Source organism: Aethalodelphis obliquidens, unplaced genomic scaffold, assembly GCF_003676395.1.
Source record: "Aethalodelphis obliquidens isolate GAN/ISIS:26980383/991018 unplaced genomic scaffold, ASM367639v1 scaffold1, whole genome shotgun sequence".
NCBI lineage: Eukaryota > Metazoa > Chordata > Mammalia > Artiodactyla > Delphinidae > Aethalodelphis > Aethalodelphis obliquidens.
Window position 1 is genome coordinate 57,673,375 of NW_020837945.1, and position 25,813 is coordinate 57,699,187.

The window sequence follows — 25,813 nt, forward strand, 5'->3', positions numbered from 1 at the left end:
GCTTCTAAACTTTATCCCACTGTATAGTAGGGTTCCCTTTCCTTCAGCTTCAATAGCATTTGCCTAACCTTCCTTTTAGTGCACAGCAAAAGTGTCCTTGAAAGCCATCAAGCTTCATTAGCTCTCTCTTCAGTATCCTTCTAACTGTTTCCTGTAGCTTTGTCCCAAAGCCACTGCCACATGTTGAAGATTTTGTTACAGTAGCACCCCACTTTCAAGGACTAAAGTCTGTTGGTTTTCTGTTGCTGCATAACCAGCCACCCAAATTTAATGGCTTACATAAACAATAGTCATTTAATTACTGGGATTGACTAGGTGCCACTAGGTGGTTATTGCTCAGGGTTTCTCACAAAGTTTCGGGCATATGGTGGCTGGCTATAGACACCTGAAGCCTCATTGATTTTAGATGGAGACATTTGAAGGCTCCGGTTCCTGCTCTGGGAAGGCTCAAACAGCCAGGGTCCCGAGCAATGTATACTCCTGCCCCCACCCACACCCGCCGAAGGTCTCTGTCTGTCTCTGTCTCTCTTCCTCTGTATTCTCTCTGCATGCTCTAGCTTGGCAGCTTCTGGGCACTGAGACTTACTACATGGCAGCTCAAGATTCAAGGATACAAGGCAAGGTGGTGATGCAGACTCTACTTCTTGCTGGGGGACTATATTCTGTAAGACCATGTGTGACTCAAAATAAACGTTGCAGCAATTTTTGGAAAATACAGTTTGCTGCTTCTTTGTGTTCTCTTGTATCCAGAGCCTGTTGAAGGGTGTAAATATAAAACTAAATGTTAGATAGCAATATAGGAATGTAAATCTTTGCAAGACTTGTAATGTCACTTTACAATCTATTTACCTTATATTTGCATTGTAGTTGTCATACATTGTTGGAAGGTCACACCATTTCGTGACCAATGAGAGACTGAAGGCAAAGATTTTAATGCTAATGAGAAGAAATTAAGTAGGAAAAGATATTTGAGTGGGAATTCATTAACTCATATTTCCATGTCACAATGACTTTTTCTTCCCTTTGCAATGTCATGATTGTAGTTACTTGTATAAATAATATTTTGAGAAAGAGTATTTCCTATTTTTCGTATATGGGTAAAACAAGTGGGATAACTCAAAATCAGGAAAAGATTGCCCAATGGAAGGAATAAAAGCTAGGAATACTATCGAAGTAAATCTTTTTTTAAAGAGAAAAAGTCCAATAAGAATACAGAATTACTATCTGTGAAACAGAAAAGAAACTTAAGTACAAAAGTACAAAATGGGAAAGGAATTGTATTTCAGAAGTGACTGTGCTTGACATCAAAACATTAATAAAACTAGAATGAATATTAGACAATTAACAAAATACCATAGTTTCCAGAAAGACATCTGAAATCTAGTTTTCCTTGTATTTATTATTATTATTTTAATCTTAAACTTGTATCCATTTTTTGGTCATTTTAAAACTTCTGGTTACCATGACATTTTATTTATATAAAACTAAATAGTTAAGGGAATTCCCTGGCAGTCCAGTTGTTAGGACTCTGCACTTTCACTGCTGAGGGCCAGGGTTAGATCCCTGGTCAGGGAACTAAGATACTGCAAGCTACATGGCGTGGCCAAAAAAAAAAAAAAAGTTTAAATATTTAATTTTATGAAATAAAATTATATTAACTAAACATTTAGATGCTATGTCTTAAACCTGTCTCCCATGTGGAGTCCTTTGGCTTTGTTTCTCTGAGCTGTAGACTGTCAGGTACTGCCCTGAGTTTTGCAGTTAGCCTCCAAAGGGGGTTTCTTACCCCATATTCCCACCACTAACAAAAGCTATGACTGAAGTATGTGTCCATGTATATTAGTTTCCTAGGGCTGCCTTAACAAATTACCATAAACTGAGTGTCTTTAAACAACGGAAATTTATTCTCTCACAGTTCTGGACACACAAGTCCCAAATCAAGGTATGTGCAAAGTGCCTGAAGGCTATAAAGGAGCACCTCTTTCCACAACTCACTCCTAGCTTCTGTGGTTATTAGCAATTCTTGACATTCCTTGTCTTGTAGTTTTCTTCACATGACGTTCTCCCTCTCTGTGTCCAGATTCCCCTCTAATAAGGACACCAGTCATTGGATTAGGGCCCACCACAATCCCATATGACCTCATTCTAAGTTGATGACATCAGCAAAGACCCTATTTCTAAATACGGTCGCATTCAGAGGTACCAGGATTAGGACTTGACCATATCTTTTGGGGGGACAATTCAACCCACAACACCGTGTAACCCAAGCACTGGACTTACACAAAGGAATATTTAAATGACAAGACATTTCATGCTTGTTTCATCTTTCATTATCAAAATTTTTACTATTAAAACAGCTTAGTTTAACTTTAATCAGGAAGCAGGTAATTCTTTTAAAGAATTATTCATTGGCAAAGATACCAGAGTATGGATATCCTGGTATCTTTGCCAATGAAGTTTTTCAAGCAAAATAGTTGTTCACATAATTCATTAGATCTTTCTTTTTTTTTTAATTTGGTTGTGCCGGGTCTTAGTTGCAGCAGGTGTGATCCTTAGTTGCAGCTCACGGGCTCCTTTGTTGAAGTTTGCTGGCTCCTTAGTTGTGGCATGTGAACTCTTAGTTGTGGCATGCATGCAGGATCTAGTTCTCTGACCAGGGATCGAACCCAGGCCCCCTTCACTGGGAGTGCGGAGTCTTAACCACTGCGCCACCAGGGAAGTTCCTGGTTAGATCTTTACTACTTAGAGAATGAGAGGGATTTCTTCAAAATGGTATTCCTAAAAGAACCAGAATAACATACAATGGAAAAAATGTTTGAACCTGACCCATATTGCCTGTTTGTTATGTAGTAGAATTGACAGACTAGCCATTGGCAAAGCAGAGGAAGCCTTTGAAATTCTGGTTTTCCCAGAGGCTGATTTGGATGCTTCACACATGCTTTTAAAATGAAAAATAACATAAACAAATAATTAACTTGGCTACTTTGAATAGACATCACTACCTCATAATTAACTTGGCTACTTTGAATAGACATCACTACCTCATAAGCTTGTTAGCTGTACAATGGAAGATTACAGTTACGGAATAATGAATTTGTAATGATTAATATACTCTGTATTTCAAGAACAATATTTAGGAAATTGCCTGGTCTGAGTTATAGACAAAGGTGTTGAATAAAATAATTTTAAAAGCTCTTCTGATACTTAAATTACATCTATATCTATATATGTAAGTATACATATCATATATAAATATACAATAAAATATATATTTGTTTTTATCTTCAGGTAGGATTTTTTAGGGTGGTCTTTTTTTTTTTTTTCCAATTTCATAGCTTTACTTTTTTCAGCTTTATTGAGGTATAGATGACAAATAAAATTGTAATATATTGGGTTGGCCGAAAAGTTCGTTTTGGTTTTTCTATAACATCTTATGGAAAAACCCAAAGGAACTTTTCGGCCAACCCAATACTTAGAGTAAACAGCAAGACAATTTGATATACGTATAAATTGTAAAAGGATTTCCACCATCGAGTTAATTAATGCATTCATCACCTCACGTTTTATCTTTTTTATTTTTCTTGGTGTGAACACTTAAGTTCTATTAGCAAATTTCAGTTGTGCAAACAGTATTATCAACTATAGTCACCATATTATACATAAGATCCTCAGACCTGAAGTGAAAGTTTGTACTCTTTTACCAACCACTCACTGTTTTCCCCAGCCTCTGGCAACCACCATCATTCTTTTCTCTGCTTCTATGAATTTGACTATTTTAGATTCAACATATAAGTGAGATAATGCAGTATTTGTCTTTCTGTGTCTGATTTATTTCACTTAGCATAATGTCTTCCAGGTCCAGTCATATTGTCACAAATGTCAGGATTGCCTACTCTTTTTTTTTTTTTTTTTTTTAACATCTTTATTGGGATATAATTGCTTTACAATGGTGTGTTAGTTTCTGCTTTATAACAAAGTGAATCAGTCATACATAAACATATGTTCCCATATGTCTTCCCTGTTGCGTCTCCCTCCCTCCCACCCTCCCCATCCCACCCCTCCAGGCTGTCACAAAGCACCGAGCCAATATCCCTGTGCCATGCGGCTGCTTCCCACTAGCTATCTACCTTACTGCGTTTGTTAGTGTGTATATGCCCATGACTCTCTCTCGCCCTGTCACAGCTCACCCTTCCCCCTCCCCATAACCTCAAGTCCGTTCTCTAAGAGGTCTGCGTCTTTATTCCTGCTTTACCCCTAGGTTCTTCATGACATTTTTTTCTTAAATTCCATATATATGTGTTAGCATACGGTATTTGTCTTTTTCTTTCTGACTTACTTCACTCTGTATGACAGACTCTAGGTCTATCCACCTCATTACAAATAGCTCAATTTCGTTTCTTTTTATGGCTGAGTAATATTCCATTGTATATATGTGCCACATCTTCTTTATCCATTCATCCGATGACGGGCACTTAGGTTGTTTCCATCTCCGGGCTATTGTAAATAGAGCTGCAATGAACATTTTGGTACATGACTCTTTTTGAATTTTGGTTTTCTCAGGGTATATGCCCAGTAGTGGGATTGCTGGGTCATATGGTAGTTCTATTTGTAATTTTTTAAGGAACCTCCATACTGTTCTCCATAGTGGCTGAACCAATTCACCTTCCCACCAGCAGTGCAAGAGTGTTCCCTTTTCTCCACACCCTCTCCAGCATTTATCGTTTCTAGATTTTTTGATGATGGCCATTCTGACTGGTGTGAGATGATATCTCATTGTAGTTTTGATTTGCATTTCTCTAATGATTAATGATGTTGAGCATTCTTTCATGTGTTTGTTGGCAGTCTGTATATCTTCTTTGGAGAAATGTCTATTTAGGTCTTCTGCCCATTTTTGGATTGGGTTGTTTGTTTTCTTGTTATTGAGCTGCTTGTAAATTTTGGAGATTAATCCTTTGTCGGTTGGGATTGCCTACTTTTTAAAGGCTGAGTAATATTCCATTGTATTTTCTTTATCTATATATCCATCAGTGGACATTTAGATTATTTCCATATCTTGGCTATTGTGAATAATGCTGCAGTGAACATTGGAATGAGGGAGATATCTCTGAGATTCAGATTTCAATTTCTTTGAATATATACCCAGAAATGGGATTGCTGGATCATATGTATGGTAATTCTACTTTTAACTTTTTGAGGAACTTCCATACTGTTTTCCATAGTGCCTGTACCAGTTTACATTCCCATCAGCAGTGTACAAGAGTCCCCTTTTCTCTACATCCTCGCCAGTATTTGTTATCTCTTGTCTTTTTTATAATAGCCATCCTAACAGGTGATATTTGCTTTTTGCTGTTGAGTTATATGAGAACCTCTTCTATTTTAGATGTTAACCCCTTACTGGATATGGGTTTGTCAATATTTTCTTTCATTCCATAGGTTGCGTTTTCATTTTGTTGATGGTTTTCTTTGCTGTGCAGAAGCTTTTTAGTTTGACGTAGTCCTACTTATTTATTTTTGTTTTTGTGTCCTTTGCTTTTGGTGTCAAATCTAAAAAATCATTGTTAAGACTAATGATTTTTTTCTAGGAGTTTTATTCAAGTCCTTAATTCATTTTGAGTTGAGTTTTGTGTATGGTGTAAAATAGTGGTCCAGTTTCATTCTTTTGCACGTGACTGCCCAGTTTTCCTAACACCATTCTTTCCCTATTGTATATTTTTGGCTTCTCTGTCAAAATTAATTGACCGTACATTCATGAATTTATTTCTGGGACTTCAAGTCTATTCCATTGATCTATGTGTCTATTTTTATATCAGTACCATACTGTTTTTTGTTTGTTTTGTTTTTTTGCAGTCCGCAGGCCTCTCACTGTTGTGGCTTCTCACATTGCGGAGCACAGGCTCTGGACGCGCAGGCTCAGCAGCCATGGCTCACCGGCCTAGCCGCTCTGCGGCATGTGGGATCTTCCTGGACCAGGGCACAAACCCGTGTCCCCTGCATCGGCAGGTAGACTCTCAACCACTGCGCCACCAGGGAAGCCCTACCATACTGTTTTGATCACTATACCTTTGTAATATAGTTTGAAATCAGAAAGTGTGATGCTTCTTGCTTTATTGTTCTTCGGTTATTCATGGTCTTTTGTAGTTTCATACAAATTTTAGAATTTTTAAAAATTTTTGTGAAAAATGCCATTGGAATTTTGACAGGGATTGCATTGACTCTGTAGGTTACTTTGGGTAGTTTGAATGTTTTAATATTAATTCTGATTCATGAACATAGGATAACTTTCCATTTATGAGTCATCCTCAATTTCTTTCATCGGTGTCTTGTAGTTTTCAGTGTATAGCTCTTTCATTTCCTTGGGTAAGTTTATTCCTAAGTATCAATATTTTCTTTTTCTTTTGATGCTGTTGTAAATGGAATTTCCTGTATTTCTTTTTTCAGATAGTTTCTTGTTATTGTATAGAAATGCAACTGATTTTTGTATGTTGGGTTTGTATCCTGAAACTTGATTGAATTCATTTGTTAGTTATAACAGATTTTTGGTGGAATCTTTAGCATTTTCTATATAAATGATCATGTCATCAGCAAACAGAGATAATTTTACTTCTCCTTTCCAATTTGGATGCCTTTCTTTTTTTCCTTGCATTGCTCTGGCTAGGACTTCCAGTACACTGTTATACAGGAGTGGTGAGAGTGGGCACCCTTGTCTTGTTCCAAATCTTGTGATTTTAATTGAAATATACTTCTTTTTTGTTGTGAATCCATTAAGAAATTATTGTAACTATTTTTAATACTTTTGTCCTTATCCTTTATACTAGAGTTAAGTGTTAACACACCACATTACAGTAGTACACTATTCTGAATCTGACTTTATACTTACTGTTACATGTATATATTCATGTATCTTGCCTTCATTTCTGGTGGACAGCTTTGCTGGGTAAAGTATTCATGGGTGGTAAGGTTTTTTGGTTTTGTTTTGTTTTTTCTTTCAGCACTTTGAATATATCATCCCACTCTTTCCTGGTCTGTAGAGCTTCTTCTGAGAAATCCACTTGTAGCATTATAGGGGTTCCCTTGTATGAGAGAAATTTGTTTCTCTTGCTGCTTTTAAAAAATTCTCTTTTCAATTTTAGGTAGTTTTATTATAATGTGACTCAGGGAAAGTTGTTTTAGATTGAAATTATGGGGTGAACTATTATCTTCATGAACCTGGATGTCCAAATTTCTCCCCAGGTTTGGGAAGTTCTCAGCCATTATTTCTTTAAATAAGTTTTCTGCCTCTTTTTCCTTCTCTTTTCCTTCTGGGACTCCAGTAGTGCACAGATTGTTTCCCTTAATGGTGTTCCACAAGTCCAGTAGGCTTTCTCAATTCCTGTTCGTTATTTTTAGCTCCTCTGAGTGAATAATTTCTGCCTTCAATTTCACTGATTTCAGGGTGTCAAGTGTGGGGGCATATTGTGGCCCTGATACAGGCCAGGCGCGATGTCTCTTTGGCTCAGATTGCTTGGGTCACAGCATCAACAACGGTGTGGTCCTTGGCAAGCCCTGTGGGGGGATCTGCAGTGTTGAGGTCTTCAGCAACACGTCTAGGTCCAGCAGCTAGGGACCAGGGCAGGCAGAAGTGGTGGCCAGAGAAAGTAGTGTGCATACACTAGGTTGCAGGGGGCCAGCTGCAGGTACCTGTGTAGCAGACACTGGTTGCAGACACGTACATAGTGACAGGGGCCAAGGCAGCCAGCAAGGATTGGGGCCAGCTGTGGGCACACTGGCAGCTGTGGATACCTTGGCTGTCAGCATGTGCTACTGTGGCCACTGGGTCTTGCCATGGGCACATGTCAGTGGAGGCAGGTACTGGAGGTGTGCAGGTACACAACTAGAGGGCTAGCTGCAAGTGAGCCCAGTGGTACAGGCCAGTGACTAGAGAAGGCTGAATCTGGTCCCCCAAATAGCTGTGGGGCCCTTGGCTTCTATGACTGCAGGATCTTGCTACAGGTGCATCCAGGGCAGTGGAGGCGAGTGATGGGCATAGACTAGCAGCGTGCAAGTGCACAGCCAGAACAGCTGGCCCCAAGCATATGCATGTGGTGGGACTCAGCCAAGGGAGTCTAGCCTGATGTCTTGCACCCAAGCAGCCACAGAGACCTGGGCTGACTGCTAGTGAGGATCCTGGGCTACAGAGGGGGCAGGGAGGGGAGGGAATAGGGCAGAACTCAGGTAGTTGGTGGTCTGCAAATGCAAACACCTTGAGGTGAAAAAAGGTAAAATCTGCAGGGATTTCATGGCAGCCATGTTGACAGTTGGTTTCATCAGCGACAAAAGATGCTGGATTCCTCTGCAGAGTGGTTTACAGGGAACCGTGGCTACTCCCACTGTGTGGCTCTTTTTGGCAGCCTCTGCTATTTTTCCTTGTTCCTAGACATCTCCATACATCTCAGCCGTGCTGGTGTCTGGATGGGGTGAAACCGAGGTGGATCCTTCACGTGGTGCCCCGAAAGACGGGTTGTTCACCCCACCCTGTTTTTCCCAGTCAGTGGAACTCTTCCTAGCTGGAAGTGCGCTCTTGGCCCTGAGCAGTGCCAGCCTGGGGGATGGGATGATGCAGGCAAAATGACATTATTCTTCCTTCCTTTTCCTGTAGTTATTTTTAGATTTCTTTGTTCCACTGTGTTGCTAAAGCTTCTTAAGTGGACTCCTGAGCTCTCTCAGAACTGTTTTTGTTTGTGATTATCTGTCTGATTGTTGATTTTTGTAGGGAGCTGGAGGCTGGGTTCTCCTACTCCAGCATCTTGGTGATATCACTCCCCAAAATGTTTGATGTTTTAAAATCAATATTTGGCAAATACAGCATGATATTGTGATATTATCAATGAGCATTTTCCCCCTAGCAAACTGCTGAAGGGTAAGTAAAATACACTATCATAGAAAATTAATAGATTATAAGCATGGTTACCAGAGCATATTTTAAAGTTGTTTGTGATTATTCCATTTACTTAACTTATAGGTCTAATGTGAAGGTATTACTTTTCCATTAAAACCCTCAATGTATAGGTACATATGACTAGGTACTGGAGAGATACCTAGAATCTTGAACTAAGAAGTAGGGAAATAGTTTCACATTCAGCTGCAGTGATTAACTTGTAAATATATTTTTTATACGTCTAGAACATATCTATTAGATGAATCCCTAAGAAATGGAAATTAATGGGTATATGGATTTTTATTTTGATGGTTATTGCCACAGATTTATACTTTATACCAAGGTACACTACCACCAATAGTATATGAGAGGAAAACACGTCTTTTAGTTCATTTATTAGCTTGTTCTGTATTTAACAAAATTACTGCTCTACTTCGTTAAGGCCCTAAATGGTATGCTGGTGAGTTGAAAATGTTCTCATGCATACAGCTTTTCCTTTCTCCAAAGTGTCAGCTCTCATACACTGATATATTGGAAAATTTGGCTGTTTCTATATTGGGCTGGCCAAAAAGTTCATTCGGGTTTTTCAAAACCCAAACTTCTTGACCAACCCAATAAAATGAATCATCCTTTTAAACTTTTTTTTCCCTTCTTTCCCTTATTTAATGTTGAAAAATAAATCCCTACTCTTTTCTTCTATGTTGGGCATAGGGATGGAGAAAGTTGAAAGGTAGAAGGAGACAGTATTAAGTAGGGAGGAAATAGGTTGGTGATAGAGAGTTATAAGTTTTCATTGAATTATTGTTTGTGAATAATATCTATTATTTGTTGAGTGCTACTTATGTGCCAGGCACTGTTGTAAATATTTCACATGAACCGTCTCATTTAATCCTTATAGTCACCTTCTCAGGTAGGAATGACTATTTTCCCCGTTCTATAAATGAGGAAACTAAGGCTTTGAGGGGTTAATTTCCCCAAGGTAATTTCTAGTGAAGGGCTTAGGTTTGGGCTCTTTTGTTCCTTGCTGCCTACCAGCTGAGATTACACCTGTTAACACTAACTAATTAGAGCTCACATTTAGTTAGCACTTGTTAAATGCAAGGCATTGTCCGACCTGCTTTATATGTATGAATTTATGTACCCCTTATAATAACAACCTTGTGAGGCACATGCCAGTGTGATCCTCATCTTTCATGTAAGCAAACTGAAGCTCAGAGCGTTAAATAACTTTGACAGTGTCCCCAGCTATGAGAGCCGAGATTAGAACCCAGGCAGTCTAGCTCGAGAGTTCACACAAATACTGGAAAAATCACTGGCATGGGACTCAAGAAATATGGATCTGGATTTGTGTCCTAGTTGTGTCATGAGTGAACCTGGGGGGAAATCCCTTTACTCCTCTGGAACCCTGTTCCCTCATATGTGAAAGGAGGGCATTTGTTCCTGGATAATTCCTGAGGCCCTTCTTGCACTAACATTTTAGAATTCCTCAGATAAAAGGGACTAAGCCAGTCTGCTGCTTCTGATTCATCAGTTATTAAGGACAATCTTAGACTTTAGCAGCTATGTTATCCCACAGCCTCTGAGACTGTACCTAGAAGATGCTCAGCTGCTGCAATTTAATACATCGTCCTTTCCCAGCACATCAGGTGCCTTTGCATCTGTACAGAACAGAGCTCCGTACTCCAGTGCATATTGCCATTTGAAAGCTATTTATAAGGAGGTGTCACATTACCCCACTGTACATATGGGTGGAACCTCATAAGGAGAAAAACTCTTAAATTAAAAACAGTTGAAATATATATATTTCATCTCCTGCTAAGTTAAGGAAAAAAGTTTAGCTATAATGTGAAGTGCATGCATTTTCTCAGAACAACTCACTTCGTCATCCAGCTTGCCCTGTTAAAGATCTGTTGCAGAGATTTGTAGCCAAGTTCTTTTTTTTAATCTTAAATTCTTTTTTTTTTGAATTTTTGAATTTTATTTTATTTATTTTTTTATACAGCAGGTTCTTATTAGTTATCCATTTTATACATATTAGTGTATATATGTCAATCCCAATCGCCCAATTCATCACACACACACACACACACACACACACACCCCACTTTCCCCCCTTGGTGTCCATACGTTTGTTCTCTACATCTGTGTCTCAATTTCTGCCCTGCAAACCGGTTCATCTGTACCATTTTTCTAGGTTCCACATACATGCGTTAATATACGATATTTGTTTTTCTCTTTCTGACTTACTTCACTCTGTATGACAGTCTCTAGGTCCATCCACATCTCTACAAATGACCCAATTTCATTCCTTTTTTATGGCTGAGTAATATTCCACTGTATATATGTACCACATCTTCTTTATCCAGTCATCTGTCGATGGGCATTTAGGTTGCTTCCATGTCCTGGCTATTGTAAATAGTGCTGCAATTAACATTATGGTACATGACTCTTTTTGAATTATGGTTTTCTCTGGGTATATGCCCAGTAGTGGGATTGCTGGATCATATGGTAATTCTATTTTTAGTTTTTCAAGGAACCTCCATACTGTTCTCCATAGTGGCTGTATCAATTTACATTCGCACCAAGTAGCCAAGTTCTTGAGGTAGATTTTTTTTTCAACATTTCACAAAATAGGGAAACATTCAGGCATTTGCTGGCATTAATCATCTAAATATTCTGAGCAATCTCTTCTTGTTTTGAACTGAATGCACATTCAACTAAACTGATATTTTAAAATAAATAAGTTGAGGACTTTGTACTGTTACATCTCCTTTTTCTTTTGGATACTTGCCAAAATCTAGATGAGGAAGGATGAATATAAAAACTAGATCCTTTTCATCTACTTCTGCACATTTAAAGGGTCTAAAGTTAGCCTGGATTTTATTTCTCAGAAAAGAAACTTGGATTACCTAGCTTCTTTATTTATTTATTTTTTAAAAATTTACATTTCTCCAAACCATACTAAAAATAAGATGATATGGTATTCAAAATTGATTTTAGAAGGAGAAAATTAAAGTGGGTCTTCAGGTTCATAAGAAGTAAAACTTTCACCCTTAATGGTGCCATGGTATCTGTTAGAAAATTCTCCACCCACAAATTGTTATCAGAAGGACATTTTTCCTGTTGGCCTTTTCCTTTGATCTGCCAGGTACCATGCATATTGGTTGGAGGCCTCATTTGTTCTATGAACACAATAAAGCACCTAGACTTACTGTGAAACCCTGCATAAGTCTCTCAGAGAACCTTTGTCTGTTCTAACCCTTACTGCTGAGTTTCCCCAAATCCTTTTGGAAGTAAAAATGAGATTCTAGCAAAGCACTCTGAGCTTCTTTGGGGGAAAAGTGATAGAAGATATTTGGAGCTTTTGAATCTAGTTATATTGAGTATATTCTTTTCCTCCTCTCTTCCAAGCAACTTACATAGAAATGCAACATTAAAAAAAACACAACAACAACAGGCTACAATCAGAAGCAAACATTATGCCCTTTCCTTGAATACACAGATGGTGCTTATTCTGTTTGATCTGTTACCCATTCTGAGTCTGTTAGGAAAACACGACTCCTCTTCCAAGTGCATGCCACTCTTCTTTAATACAACATGCTTCATCTCTGTGAGCATGGAAGGTCTATTTCTGAACCTGCAGCTGCTGCTCATCTTCACAGGAGCAGCAGTGTTTTCCTCCATGTGATAACATTTAACCCCTCCCATTTTGTTGCATCTTGTCATTGTCAGGCCAGCGGCTTTCACCTCTTCTGGATCTTTCACCTGTAATCACACACGATGCTTTCGGTCAGAATTCTTTGATTCAACTCTGATTTGCCTTAATCTTCCATGGGGGCCCATAAAGTGTTACCCATCTTCTGGGGGCACAGCAGCCCTTTTCCTTCTACTCCTCCTCCCCAACCTCACAACTGCTTCAATGTCTGTGACATGAGCAGCTCACTCCCCACCCAGGGATTTTACAGCCTTTGTGCTCTCTTTAAGAACTATCATTCTTAAATCTGTGATCTGTTTTCCTGGATAGAATGTGATTTTTCTCATGATTCGACTCAATCTGTAGTGATAATCTCTGCTATTATCTACACTGTTTCTCTTTTCATGGACAAATATACCTTCTGTCCCATAAACCTTTAATGAAGTACATGGCCTACGTTTATTCTTTTTCCCTCTTATTTTCTCTTTTTGTACATGCTTATAGCATCTGCAGACTTGGTGTATAGCTGTAGGTCTGTTGGTGTTTTCTGCCTTCTCTCACTTCCCCTTCTCTGCTCCCTGCTATTCGTGGTCAAATCCTGGATTTTCCTGTTCTCTAAAAAGCCATACTCACCATCATTGTGATCATCACCACTGGTTAGATGGATATTTCTCAGGCCCTGCTTTCACTGTGTTGCTCGCATAGCCTAGAATCTGGGTGGCTCTGGAGGCTTGGGACTCTCAGCCTGGTGCTGTGTGGTCATACCCCCCCCCATACCCTCAGTGCGGTCAGATGAGTCCTCCCACCCCACCAATAGAGTCTGGGTTCTCACTAATACTGTTTCACCTTCACCTCTCCACAGCTTATCTTGATTGCTCTAGCCTCTGAATTGCCGTCATTCTCATGATGTGTCTTATAGGTCCACAATCTGTTATCTACGTTTATAAAAATCTCTAGGCATCTGAAGTTTTTTTTTTTTTAAGTTATTTATTTATTTATTTATTTTGGTGGCATTGGGTCTTTATTGCTGGGCACAGGCTTTCTCTAGTTGCGGCAAGCGGGGCCTACTCTTCGTTGCAGTGTGCAGGCTTCTCATTGCAGTGGCTTCTCTTGTTGTGGAGCACGGGCTCTAGGCATGCAGGCTCCAGTAGTTGCGATGCTTGGGCTCAGTAGTTGTGGCTTGCGGGCTCTAGAGCGGGAGGCTCAGTAGTTGTGGTGCACGGGCTTAGTTGCTCCGCGGCATGTGGGATCTTCCTGGACCAGGGATCTAACCCGTGTTGCCTGCATTGGCAGGCAGATTCTTAACCACTGTGCCACCAGGAAAGCCCCTGAAGTTTTTTTTTTAAACTCATTTTGCACCAAAATCTGACCTGAACTGTTGACTCTCATGAAGCTGTCCATAGTCATTACTTTCTTTACTTAATATGAATGCTCATATTTCCATTGCAGAAATATTTATATGCTTGATTATGGGGTTCTGTATGGGGTTTATATTTATAAAACATCTCCAGATCCTTCTCCAGAAGGGTCTGGAGATGTTTTATAAATATATGGAATAAGTGCATATCACCTTTCTAAAAATCTGAAAAATTTCTGAATTCCAAAGTACGTCTGTTCCTAAAACTTTCAGATAAGAAATTGTGGATCTGTAGCGCTTTGAGGTTATAATCAGATTAGATCAGTAGGTGTTTATATACCTACGGCATGGTAGGTACTGTGGTAGAAGAGAAAAAGTAGAAGAGTAAGACAGGTTTCCCGCTTTTGAGTGGTTTGCATTCAAACTGTGTTGCTTTGTTGTTTAACTGTTTGGAAGACAAGACACGTGAAGCAAGGTTGTAAATTCCTGGAGGGCAGGGGAACAGGTAAGTTCTTTGGCATTCCTGTTGGTAGAGTATTACTAATGATGAGGTTATTTCAGAGGACAGACTATTGATTTCCAGCCCATTTAGAGAAGACTGAAGTTCACCTCTCTGGAGCTCAGCTCTCATAAACAGCAGCACCAAAATCCCCACCAGCTCTCAGACCAGGCATCCCAAACATGATGGCACCTCTCACGAACACTGTGTCTGAACTAACTACGCAGGACTAAGGAAGGAGCTGCTGCTACTTCAGTGGCACCTGCTGGTGGCCCCCAAGGAGGCCCCTCTAGGTAAGATCCATTCCAGCCAGGCTCACCCACAGCCTAGGGCTATTCCAGCTTGGGCAGGGACTAGGTAACTATGTTACCTTAAATGCCATTAATATGGAATTAATTTAAATATCTTTTAAGTTGATATTTTAAAAATATGATTTACTCCTTCTGCTTTTTCCCCCAGAAGTTCACATTTAGTTCTTTGTTTTAAATAATGGAAATGATCATGTCCTAACAGACCGACTCCTTTCAGTATCCAGTGAAGGAATGTCAGTTGAAGTGGTATTTACAGATCCCAGACTTGGCGGATGACCTGTTATTTGTAGTTGTTAGCCTGTTCTAGGGGCTAATAGAAAATACTCAGGCTTTGTTTGGCCATTTAAACTATGTGGGCATGAAGACAAAATGCTATGTTAACTGTCATTTACTTTAGTAAGCAGTGTTTCTTGCCTGATAGAGGAGCGGCATCTAATAAGAGCATATATTGAACACTCAGTTCTGACTCTGTTGAGTAAACTGAAGGCAAACAAAAGATCCTTGACTCATTTTCTTATCTCCACTGGAAGGATTCCCCTCCTTTTGTGTCATCGACTTCATCCTCCTCCTTAAACCACTGGTGCTGTGAACTCTGTTCCAGTCACTGACATGTTCTGGTCATGCTTAACCCAGGAGCTGGATTCCAGCCCAAGGTACCTTTGTGCAGGTTGCTCAAGACGTTAGTGCCTGTGGGCAGGGAAATGCCAAACTGGGATTACAGCTACTTCTCTATTTCAAACAGAACTGCCTACTTTGGGCTTTATATTTACAAAATTGCTGTCCCTGAAGGTTAATACTAGCTTTCCATAGCAGATGATTTCTCTTCTGTCTCGCCTTCTTTACTGTTATTAGGTTATCTTCCTTTAGAAGAAGAAATAGTGTTTGTTACCTAGGTTTTCTTTTTTCTTTTCAGGAAAATGATGAAAAATGCCTTTCAATTAAATGTAAGACCCCAAGGGAAAAAATACATGTAATTATTAACTAAATATATTCAAGGATCCTTTAGATTGTTCATGGGTTAGTAATCATTAAGCAAACAGATAAAGACCTATTCATATTTTATTTTCTACCTTTTAATTACACTCTCAATAGAAGCAGTAGATTATTGGTAAGGGAAATGATTCCTGTATTATCTCACTTTCAGTAGGAAGGAATATGAGTAGTGGTGCTCTACATTTATTATACTGCATCTTGTTTCACAATCTAAAATATGTTTAGTGTTAAAGATTTTAGGAGGCTCTTTTTACTTTTTTATCTTTTTGCTAAGAATAGCGTAACTTATTAAGCACAAAGAAGTTCTTATGAGAGTATCTTTTCCCAGTGCCATGAGTTCAGGAACGTTGGATCAAATATGAGATTTGGGAAGGCTCATATTAATAGTTTCTAGAGAGGAATTAGAATTTGGTTTATGAAGATAGTATTTCTGCACATAGTGGCTTGGAGTACAATACTGTGCCTGATATAGAAGAGGTAATTAACACCTTCTTTGAGGGCATCTGTGTGCATGGATGAAAATACATTAACGACTCTGGATTGAAGGTTTACCTTGTGGGCAAATTTGGAGATAAAGTGATATGCGTGGGTAATTTGGTGCAGTGTTAAGGCAAGGGGTTGAAGAGCAAAGATGCCCATTGTGACAAGGACAGCACAGCATTCTGATGTTAACATGTGCAGGTATTTATTAGTTGTGGAAAGTAGCACATATGAATGCATAATCATTTGATTTGTGTCCTTTAAATGGGTAGGATTTATGCTTGGGGGGACATCTTAGTATTGTATGTGGGTGTCTCATTCGCCTGCAGGTAATTTTCCATCATCTTTATCATCTGTCTGCCTTAATTAGGTACTTTGCTTTGCATACATATTACAATTTAGGTGAAGTATCATTTTCTTGTGTATTTTAAGGTAAGCATTAGTGAGACCATAGCCAAGATAAGAAATTTCATTAAAATGTGTCATACCAAATTTTACATTGAAAAATTAAAATCTAGAATGTATACTCAGTAGAAGTAATGAAATGTATTTACCAGTGATAAGAAGGAACACTGTCTTCCTTTTGGATAAGAAAACGGTTTCAACAACAACTAGGCAGTTATAATTCTGTGGTGACTTAAGAAAAACCCAATGCTGCCTTGTAGGATAAGATATCTAATATTCTTCTGTCTTATAATAAGCCTCATGATTAAGCATACATTTGAAGAGTTTGCCATGAGGACATTCTGTAGTCATTTCTGCTTGTAATTGCGTCATTGCAATCTTTAACATTATAAATTAGGGGACTGGACATTGCTCTCAAGGTACCAACTATCAATATATCACTGAAAGGTATAGACAAACAATAAAACAGGAGAGGAAATGCCCTCTAAATTAATTTTATAAAGTATTATCCTACAGCAAATGACCATTATGTGTTCAGCCCTGGGCTGAGGCAGAGGTAAAACTCTGAGAGTCCTAAACTGTTCAGGAAAAGCCCTGCCTTTTTCTTTAATTGAGGCTGGAGCCCAAGCAGGAGGGGAAGTAACTTAGGCCATAGCTTCTGTTTGACCAGTTCAGATGAAGAAAACTCGGAGCAGCTTGCAAAATTGTTGAGTACTGAGCACCGCAGTCTCTCCCCTCAGTTTTATGCCCTCTCCCCTTTCAAGTGCCCATTGTGTTCTTGCTTTTGAGTCCCCTTCTGCAGTCAAATTAGGAAGATAGTGAATATACTCAAGGTAGGAAGATAGGTAGCTTTGTGTGATGGTTTAAGACACAGACTTTGGAATTACATAAATATAAATGTGAATCTTAGCTCTATGAACTGGGAACATTGCTTCAACTCTCTTGAGCCTCAGCTTCCTCATCTTTATTATAGGAACAATAATAAAATTACCTTTAGGACGTGATATAAGAATATGAAGACATTTAAAGCATATTGTACAGCACCTACCTTAAGGGGCAAGGAGTAGGGGAAGAATCTTTTGTCAGTCCTTACAGCTTACAGTTGTTCTTTCGTCTACGCAGAGCCTAATGATGTCTATTTTAACCATGTTGATGGACATTATTGAGCCAACTGCTTTGTTCCCCTTTTCTCTTCCTTTAACCTTAGATCCTCTCCTCCAGTCTTTATAAGATTTCTGAGTATTGAGGATCTAGAACCTATTTTCATGGTGTTCATACCCTTCTCTTGAACATGTTCAGACCTAACTCTGCCCTATTCTTTGCAGTTAGGAATTTAGACCCCAGGGTTTCTAGTCCAACTGACACAGCTTTCACAACATACTCTAGCACCCAAGACTTTTGTGGTGACCGCTGACTGAGAGTGGGAGTCACTGAACATCTACTCTGTGATAGCACCATGTGAGGTTTGGGGAAAACCTCCCAGTCTCCTTCTTAGAGTGTTAACAGGAAAGGATTTATAGGATGGAGTGCATGGATGGAACACAGAAATGAACCTTACTCTCTCAGAAATTGGGAAAGAGGAGTTATAAGCAAATAAAATCTCAAGTCTTGGAGAATAACATCCAGGTACACTTTATACATCGAATCTGTATAATGTGTAGTGGCAATCTGCATTGATCATGATTGATTCTAGATATTAGAAACCTAAGAATTGACTAAAAATCAGTAAAAAAAAAAAATTCTCAATTTGAAAGGAAAAGGTTGATTAATAACAGCACCCCTTTGACATTCACAGAGGAAACTTCACAGGCTTTTGAGAAACCCTACCTTCTTAAATACCCCTATCTTTTATAGAATTCATATATGAGTTGAGAATAACAGAGACACAGCTTAACAGTTGCTATGCTCATTAACAAGCTAAATGACTATTCCATGTCAGAAATCTCCTCAGTCTTCATTCAAATTTGTGTCTCAACAAAGTTACAAATTACAACCTGTCATAACCTTGTAAAATTCACTCATGAATGGTTAAAACCAGCAATGTTAAATCTGTGAATGCCAAGGGTCTACTGTAATAATAAGAGACATTCATGCGAGTAGCTTCGGTAATTATCGTGGAGAACAGTAACAATTATATATCTCATTAAACAAGTGCCTAATTAATGTTGTTGTAAATTTTGCTTGATTAGAACACAGTCTCTATAGTTGTTGCTCATACAACATGGCTGGCTGCCCTCACAACTATTAATAAAAGTGAAAGGGAAAATTGACTTTTGGTTCACAGTTTTAGTCATGGCTTAGAGAGGTACTTAATGGATAGGAATGTAATATCCTTTATGCCTTGAGGAATCCATACTTAGTGAATGATGTATGATAACCATTTATTCATGTGTTAGTTCCTTTAGTGTGGTGAAATCATATATCTATGGATTAGGAACTCAGTCATTAGAACACAAGTAAGCAACTGAATATTGGAGTCGAGAAACTCCTGCATCAAGGACAATCTGTTATAAAGTATTTATTGAGAATTTACTGTGTCCTTGCATCACGTCAGATTCCAGACTATGTTGGTGAATTCCCATTTGAATTCACCTCCACGTGCATGCTCCTCCAAAACAGAATGACTGTGATAAAATGGAAAGGTATAGTTTTTTAAAAAAAAAAACTCAACTTTATTGAGATATAATTGACATAACACTATGACCCATTTTAAGTGTACAGTTTGATAAGCTTTGACAATTGTATACATTCATGCAACCACTACCTCAATCAAGGACATTTCTGTCACCTGAAAAACTTCTCATACACACCCTCTACCACGACCACCCCTCCTTGACACCTCAGGCAACCACTAATGTGACTTCTATCACAACATACTAGTTATGCTTTTTAAAAAGAATTTCACATAGAGGGAATCACAGCATGCTTTTTTGTGTCCAATTTCTTTAGCATTATATTTTTGAGATCCATGTTGTTGCTTGAATTAATTTCCTTTCATTGCTGAGTAGTATTCCATTTTATGAATACACCATAATTTGTTTAGACATTCAACTGTTGAGGGCTGTTTTGGTTTAAGGTTTTGGGATACAAGGAATAAAAACTTTAGTTTTCTTTTTTTGTAATATCTTCGTCTGGTTTTGGTATCAGGGTGATGCTAATCTCATAAAAGTAGTTACAAAGTGTTCTCTTTTCTCCCATTTGCAGAAAGAATTTAAGAGTAGTATTAATCCTTTAAATGTTTGGTAGAATTTACTAGTGATTCCATCAGGGCCTAGAGTTTCCCTGTAGAAAGAACTTTGTGTCTTTCAAGACATTACAGGTAGAATCATAGTAGTTTACTAATAAATTCATTATTCATACATTCTTCATATAATCTCTACTCTGAGATTCTCTGGTTTTATAAAAATAATGAACATTAAAATATTTGGCTATGTCTGGTGTGCTATAAGTGGCACTGTAAAGTTACCCAAGGATGTGATGCAGATGCTTGAATTGGGAAGGTAGCAATGGAGGAGAGACCAATTACATACTAGGTATGAGGTTGTGGGGTGCTTAGTTTACCTTCCCTTATTACAACCTTAGGAACTGAGCGAAGATGGATGGTCCTTCAGCAGGTTATGAGTTTTAGGTATCTTGTTAAGTGGAGGTTTTAAGAGGTAAGTTAATAATGACCTTTTAGAATTTAAGACAAAGTTTTAATAGATATTTTCATTTATCTCTTAAGATGGCAGATTCTTGAATATGTTTGCATGCCAGGAGGTAGGAATCCATGGCAAAAAAAAAAAAAAAAAAGAGTTGAAAAATAAGAGAATGATATGGAAGTTCTTGTAGATGTGGGAGTGATTTGCACTAGTTAGAAGAAATCCTGTTTCCTCCAGGCTTAAGAAAATTCTTGAAGAGGCAGATGTCAGTTGGGGCTAGGAACTGGAGGAAACATTTTAGAGAAAAGTTTGGGAAGGTAGGAGAATGTGTTTAACAAGAACAATGTTTACGGTTTACAGATCACAATGAAAGAGTCTGAGCAAAAGGGAGACATGGAAGGAAGTACAGAGCATTTTGAGGGTGAAATTATGAAACAAGAGAGAAGACCAAAAGGACTCCAACTTGGTAGTGGGGATAATGGTTCCAAATGGAACTCTAGTTTGAAGTTCTTCTACTGCCAGAGCAAGCAGAGTATCAGGGTGATTGTGGACTTGTTGACAAAAGCAACTTGAAATCTTGGTTCTGTCGTCCCCGAAAATAAACCTTAGTAACTCTAAAAGCTCTGTTTATGGGGTTTTAAAATATTATCTATATGGAAACAGATTAAAATATAACACCTAGTAAAATGTAGAGGTTTTGGTTTATTTGTTGAGTCAGAGAAAGTAAAAATATTTATTAAGATAATATATAACTGGGCTTCCCTGGTGGCGCAGTTGTTGGGAGTCCGCCTGCCGATGCAGGGGACACGGGTTTGTGCCCCGGTCCGGGAGGATCCCGCATGCCGCGGAGTGGCTGGTCCCGTGAGCCATGGCCGCTTAGCCTGCGTGTCCGGAGCCTGTGCTCCGCAATAGGAGAGGCCACAACAGTGAGAGGCCCAAGTACCACAAAAAAAAAAAAAAAAAAGATAATATATAATAAAACTTGAAAAACTAGTGTCGTTAGCACCTTGGAAGACAGGAATGAAAGTCTACATGACTTTAGCAAATCAGGAAAGTGAATATGGATTTGTAGCTCAATAGAAATTGTTACAGTACATGTAAGTAGGGAAATCAAAATACGTATTAGAGATTCAGAGTATCCCAAGGCTTTCTGGGAAAAAAACCACAAGAATAATAGAATAATATATATCATGTATCCATCAGTTAAAGTATTATAGGTAATTCAGTTTATATATACCAAGCACCAACCATATGAAAGGTATCATGCAAGACCCTTTTCTGTATACTGTGGTGATTAACTTTATTAAAAAGTCAGAATATGCAACGTTTAGGGTAGTTTATGGACTAGCGGAAAGAGAGCACAGGTACCCGGAATTTAGATTGAATTTAGTTCCTTAGGTATCTTGTTAGAAGCTAAATGGCCATGTAATGCAGAGGCAAGCACAGCATGCTGTTGCATAGCCCTGGTCCCTAATGCAGGGCCATCCCTAGGATGTGTGGGGCTTCTGTCTGTATAAAGAATTTGATTAACTATTGTACTACAAAATTCATGGGCTCATGTGAGGTATAATGATTATTGATGAAGGGTTACAATATTGGGTAGAGAAGAAGAACTTAACATTTGCTAATTGTCCATTCAGTGCGAGTGAAGACTGTTCATGGTGTCCAGACACCATTTCTTTCTGCTCAGTCCTAGGAATTCTCTTTTCTTGTCCAGTATTTTCAAGTGTACCGCTTCGGGCTGATTTTATATCTCAGGCCATGAGAAAAGGTTAGCAATGCTGTTATTGCTCATAAAGCCATGGCTCATCTAAAATAGCCAAGAAACAAAAGAAAATGCTAATTTTAATTTTAGGTTATTTTTTTTCTGAGTCTGTTTTCCTTGGACCAGTACCATGTATGTAATTTGTGAGGCTCAGTGCAAAGCAAAAATGCAGGGCCCCTTGTTTAAAAATTAAGCATGTCAAGATGGCGATACAAGGTCCATGAAGCAGGCCCTGCCTTGGACTTTTACCAGTGTGTACTGTCAGTATCAATAGTCATGTGGGAAGCACCCTAGAATCATGCAGAATGTGACAGGGGGAATGAATTTGTCACAGATAACTTACAACTTGGATAACATGGCATATGATATAGAATATCAAGAGTTGATAGTTCATATTTCAGTGAAGTTATTGGTTAAATGTTGAATTCTTGCTGTTGCAGAACCACAGGCTATGGTGTGGGGATGGAGGAGGATGACCAAAAGAGGTTCACTGTTTACTAGGTTGAAAGATACAGACATTAGGAAGCATAAAACTGACAGAGCATGATGTCTGCTTGTTTATACCTATAATGGAGGTATAAACAAGAACAATAGGAAAAGTAGGAGTAAATAAACTTTGGTGGGTAGTGTGGAAAAGCCTTTTAGGAAAAAAAAGAAAATGACTTTAGTCAGACCAAGATGGGTAGTATTTCAAATGCCAGAGGTTAAGTGGCAGACCTTCCAGACAAAAAGGACAGCATGAGCAAAGACAGTGAAATGAAGAGCGTGTTGATAGATATGCCTACATGCTGGGACTTTCAGGCATTCTTTTGTTATATTTATTGAACATCTGTTTTCCAGGCACTGAGCCAGAAGCATGGGTATAAAAGTATAGGTTTAGGAATCAGACAAAGCATCTACCACTTACCAGCTGTGTGACTGGAGACACCTTACTTAACCACTCTGAGCCCCAGTTTTAGTCATCTGTAAAATAAAGACATTGGTTTTACAGAATTAATATAAAAGTTAAATGAGGTAATGTCTATAAATACTCCAACCAGCACCCTCAATCCAGTGAAGGAGAAAGCTAATAAATAACTGTGATAACACATGCTGTGAAAGCACGGAAAGGAGAGTGGCTCTCTCTGTCTGAGGGTTTTGTGCCTCACTTCCTAAAAAGGGATGATATTTGAACTTGGGGCTGAAGGGTAAGTATGTGTTTATAAGCGAAAGGAAAGCCGAGAAAGATTCTCTTAGGCTGAGGTTTGAAAACGATGAACCCCTTTATGATCTGTATGGGGTTGGAAGACAGGGAGTAGCAACAGGAAACAAAAGCAGACCATGTATACGTCTATAAAATCTTTCATTGCCACTCCAAACCCTTTTTAGTCAATTCAAAATATCAGACTCTTCCACTGAGAAAAGGCAAGAGACCTGTGCTGAATGTTACCTCAGGTAAGATGTAAACAAGTTTGCATGAGAGCTTCTGTAGCAGATGTTCTGTGTTATTTTCTTCCTTCTACAAGAAGTTTGGAGCCAGGAGAGAGAGACAACTCTCAGGAAATGTAGTTGCTTTTCCCATCCTCATGTGGAACATTTTGCTTAGTTGGCAGACATTTAACAACACATGATTGGCTCTTTTAAAAACAGGAGTCTTAGCGGTCTTGGTTGATACGTCTTATCATGTGCTTGGTGCTTTAAAGTGCATGTCTTTTTCTGTCTTCTCCCTCCAGACTGAACACTTGCCTCTGCAGACTCAGTTCAAAGGAAGAGAGGCTGGCAGTCTCCAGCGCTCTGTAAGTAACATGGTCCTCTAGTAGGGTCAGCCCAGGCGGAGCCGGGGACCACCATGTTTATTAAAATACTGTTTTATTTCCATGAAATTTTGTTTTATTCACCTCTGCTATCTGACCATCTGTGGTGTGATTTTGTAAAGTCCTTGAGCTTGCTTATTCCTCTTAGAAGTAATCAAGTTTTACGAAACCAGTAACCTGACAGAGGCTCAGTACCAGACACACCATAGAGCATCAGGGAGGTTCATTTTATGGTGTCAGCTGTGACCCAGAGTCAAGCGAGGAAGAAAGGTCAAGACAAGAGGCTATTTTTTGACAGCATTTCTTAATCCTCAGCCACGTTGGGCATACAGTCAAATACCAGTTCATTTCACTGTGTCTCTTCCCTAATTCCCCAGTGCTGAATCCTGAAGCTTCTTTTGGTTTTGTTTTGGTTGTTTTAGTTCTCTTTATTATCTCATGCATGGATTCCAAGCTTGAGCCTTGCTGAGAGACTCCTGCAGTTCACAACCTTGTTTTTCTCCAGTTTACCTTAGTTGATACCAGTTCCAAATTTTGAAACCTGAAACTGACCACAGTCCTCATTAGTCACAATTTTCTATTTAGGAGATGCCACCACTCTTGTACAGGTATTGTAAGCAACAAGTGACTGGAAAATGATAAGTTGTTGAACTTTACCTTGCAATTCAATAGCTTGTGTGTAATGAATTCTGTTCTTGCCTGTTTTTGCCCAAGAGCTAGAAAAAATACAAACAGCTGCTCTGATAATGTAAGCAATGTTTGAATTTTTAGAATGGACTGAATAGCAGAAGATTTGACTACGAAGATGAGAATCCAGTGGGGGAAGATGGAATTCAGCAGATGTACCCCCTCTACAATCAGATGGGCTACCAAGACGGGAGTCCTGGCAAATATCATCCAAGCCGTGACCTGGAGAGAGTCTACATCAACCCACGGGAGCATTACGTGTGATTGTCCTCTGTCTCCAATGGTGTTCTAACAAATGTTTATTCTTAGATTGAGGGAGAGAAACTGAGGCCAATAGGTATGCTTTTATTCTGTCTCATATAAAACAATCCCAGTCTAAGTATATCAGAAGTAGTGATGAATGACTTGGAGCCAATAGCACATTTCTTCCTTTCATTAAGAGTTTCTTAATCACCAGCTGTGTTTTTGAACTTGGCTCTAGCTTTGTGTGTTTCTGTGATGATGGTGTTTAACTACTAACATTTGGCCTACAACGGCATGTGCATTTAAAAGTAAAGCATCTGCCTGGGATGACAGCAGTGATTCTCCAGAACGAAAGGCCCCAGCTGGGAGTATTAACCTCACTGGGTCTCAGGCAGACCAGCCTGTTCATCTGTAACTCAAATGGGCAGGAAAAGGAGCTCAAAATCCATCTCACTAATTATTTAGTTGGGATTTGGCTTTTCCTGACATGCTTAATACAATTACAATACCTCCTTACAAACAGGAGGCCTGAGAAAAGAGACAAAATTTGTTGTTTATCCCAGAAACAATAACAAAAGGCAGTTCGGACCTTCAAGTCTGTTGGTTTCGTTTAGACTCTTGTGATATTGTAATATGCATTCCTTCCTGATCACCAAGGTCCTGAGGGATGCGTATTTCTTGCTATTATCGGTCTGATCTTGATGAGCTGTGTGCTAACCAGGGTTCTTCTCTTACTCGGTCATTGTTCCCACAGTTCTGTTCTTTATAGTCCAGATTAGCCTATTTCCCACCTATTAAATTCTAGAAGCCCTGTCTAAATGGTGGACAACCTTGAGCCTTGAGCCCTCTTTTCTGTGGTATTGTATATGACAGACTCAGCTTTCACTACTGAAATTTCTTTCAAGCTAATCCTGTCCGCACAGGCTTTGGCTACCCTTTGCATTCTTCAGACTTTTTATTGTCTGTGTTTTATCTACCTCAGAAAAAAGCCTGCTGGAAAATCACCATGAAATAACCCCTACTCTTAAAAC

General features: G+C 38.9%; 1 protein-coding gene across 1 annotated transcript in view; it reads left to right on the top strand.

Moving 5' to 3' along the window:
* NECTIN3 (nectin cell adhesion molecule 3) overlaps nt 1–25,596 on the top strand; it is a 139,455-nt gene extending 113,859 nt beyond the window's left edge. The window contains exons 8-9 of the mRNA XM_027104309.1: nt 23,772–23,834; nt 24,624–25,596. Of these exons, the coding sequence (XP_026960110.1) occupies nt 23,772–23,834; nt 24,624–24,803 (243 nt within the window). The 3' untranslated portion in view covers nt 24,804–25,596. The remainder of the gene's footprint in view (nt 1–23,771; nt 23,835–24,623) is intronic.
* The last annotated feature ends 217 nt before the right edge of the window (nt 25,597–25,813 follow it).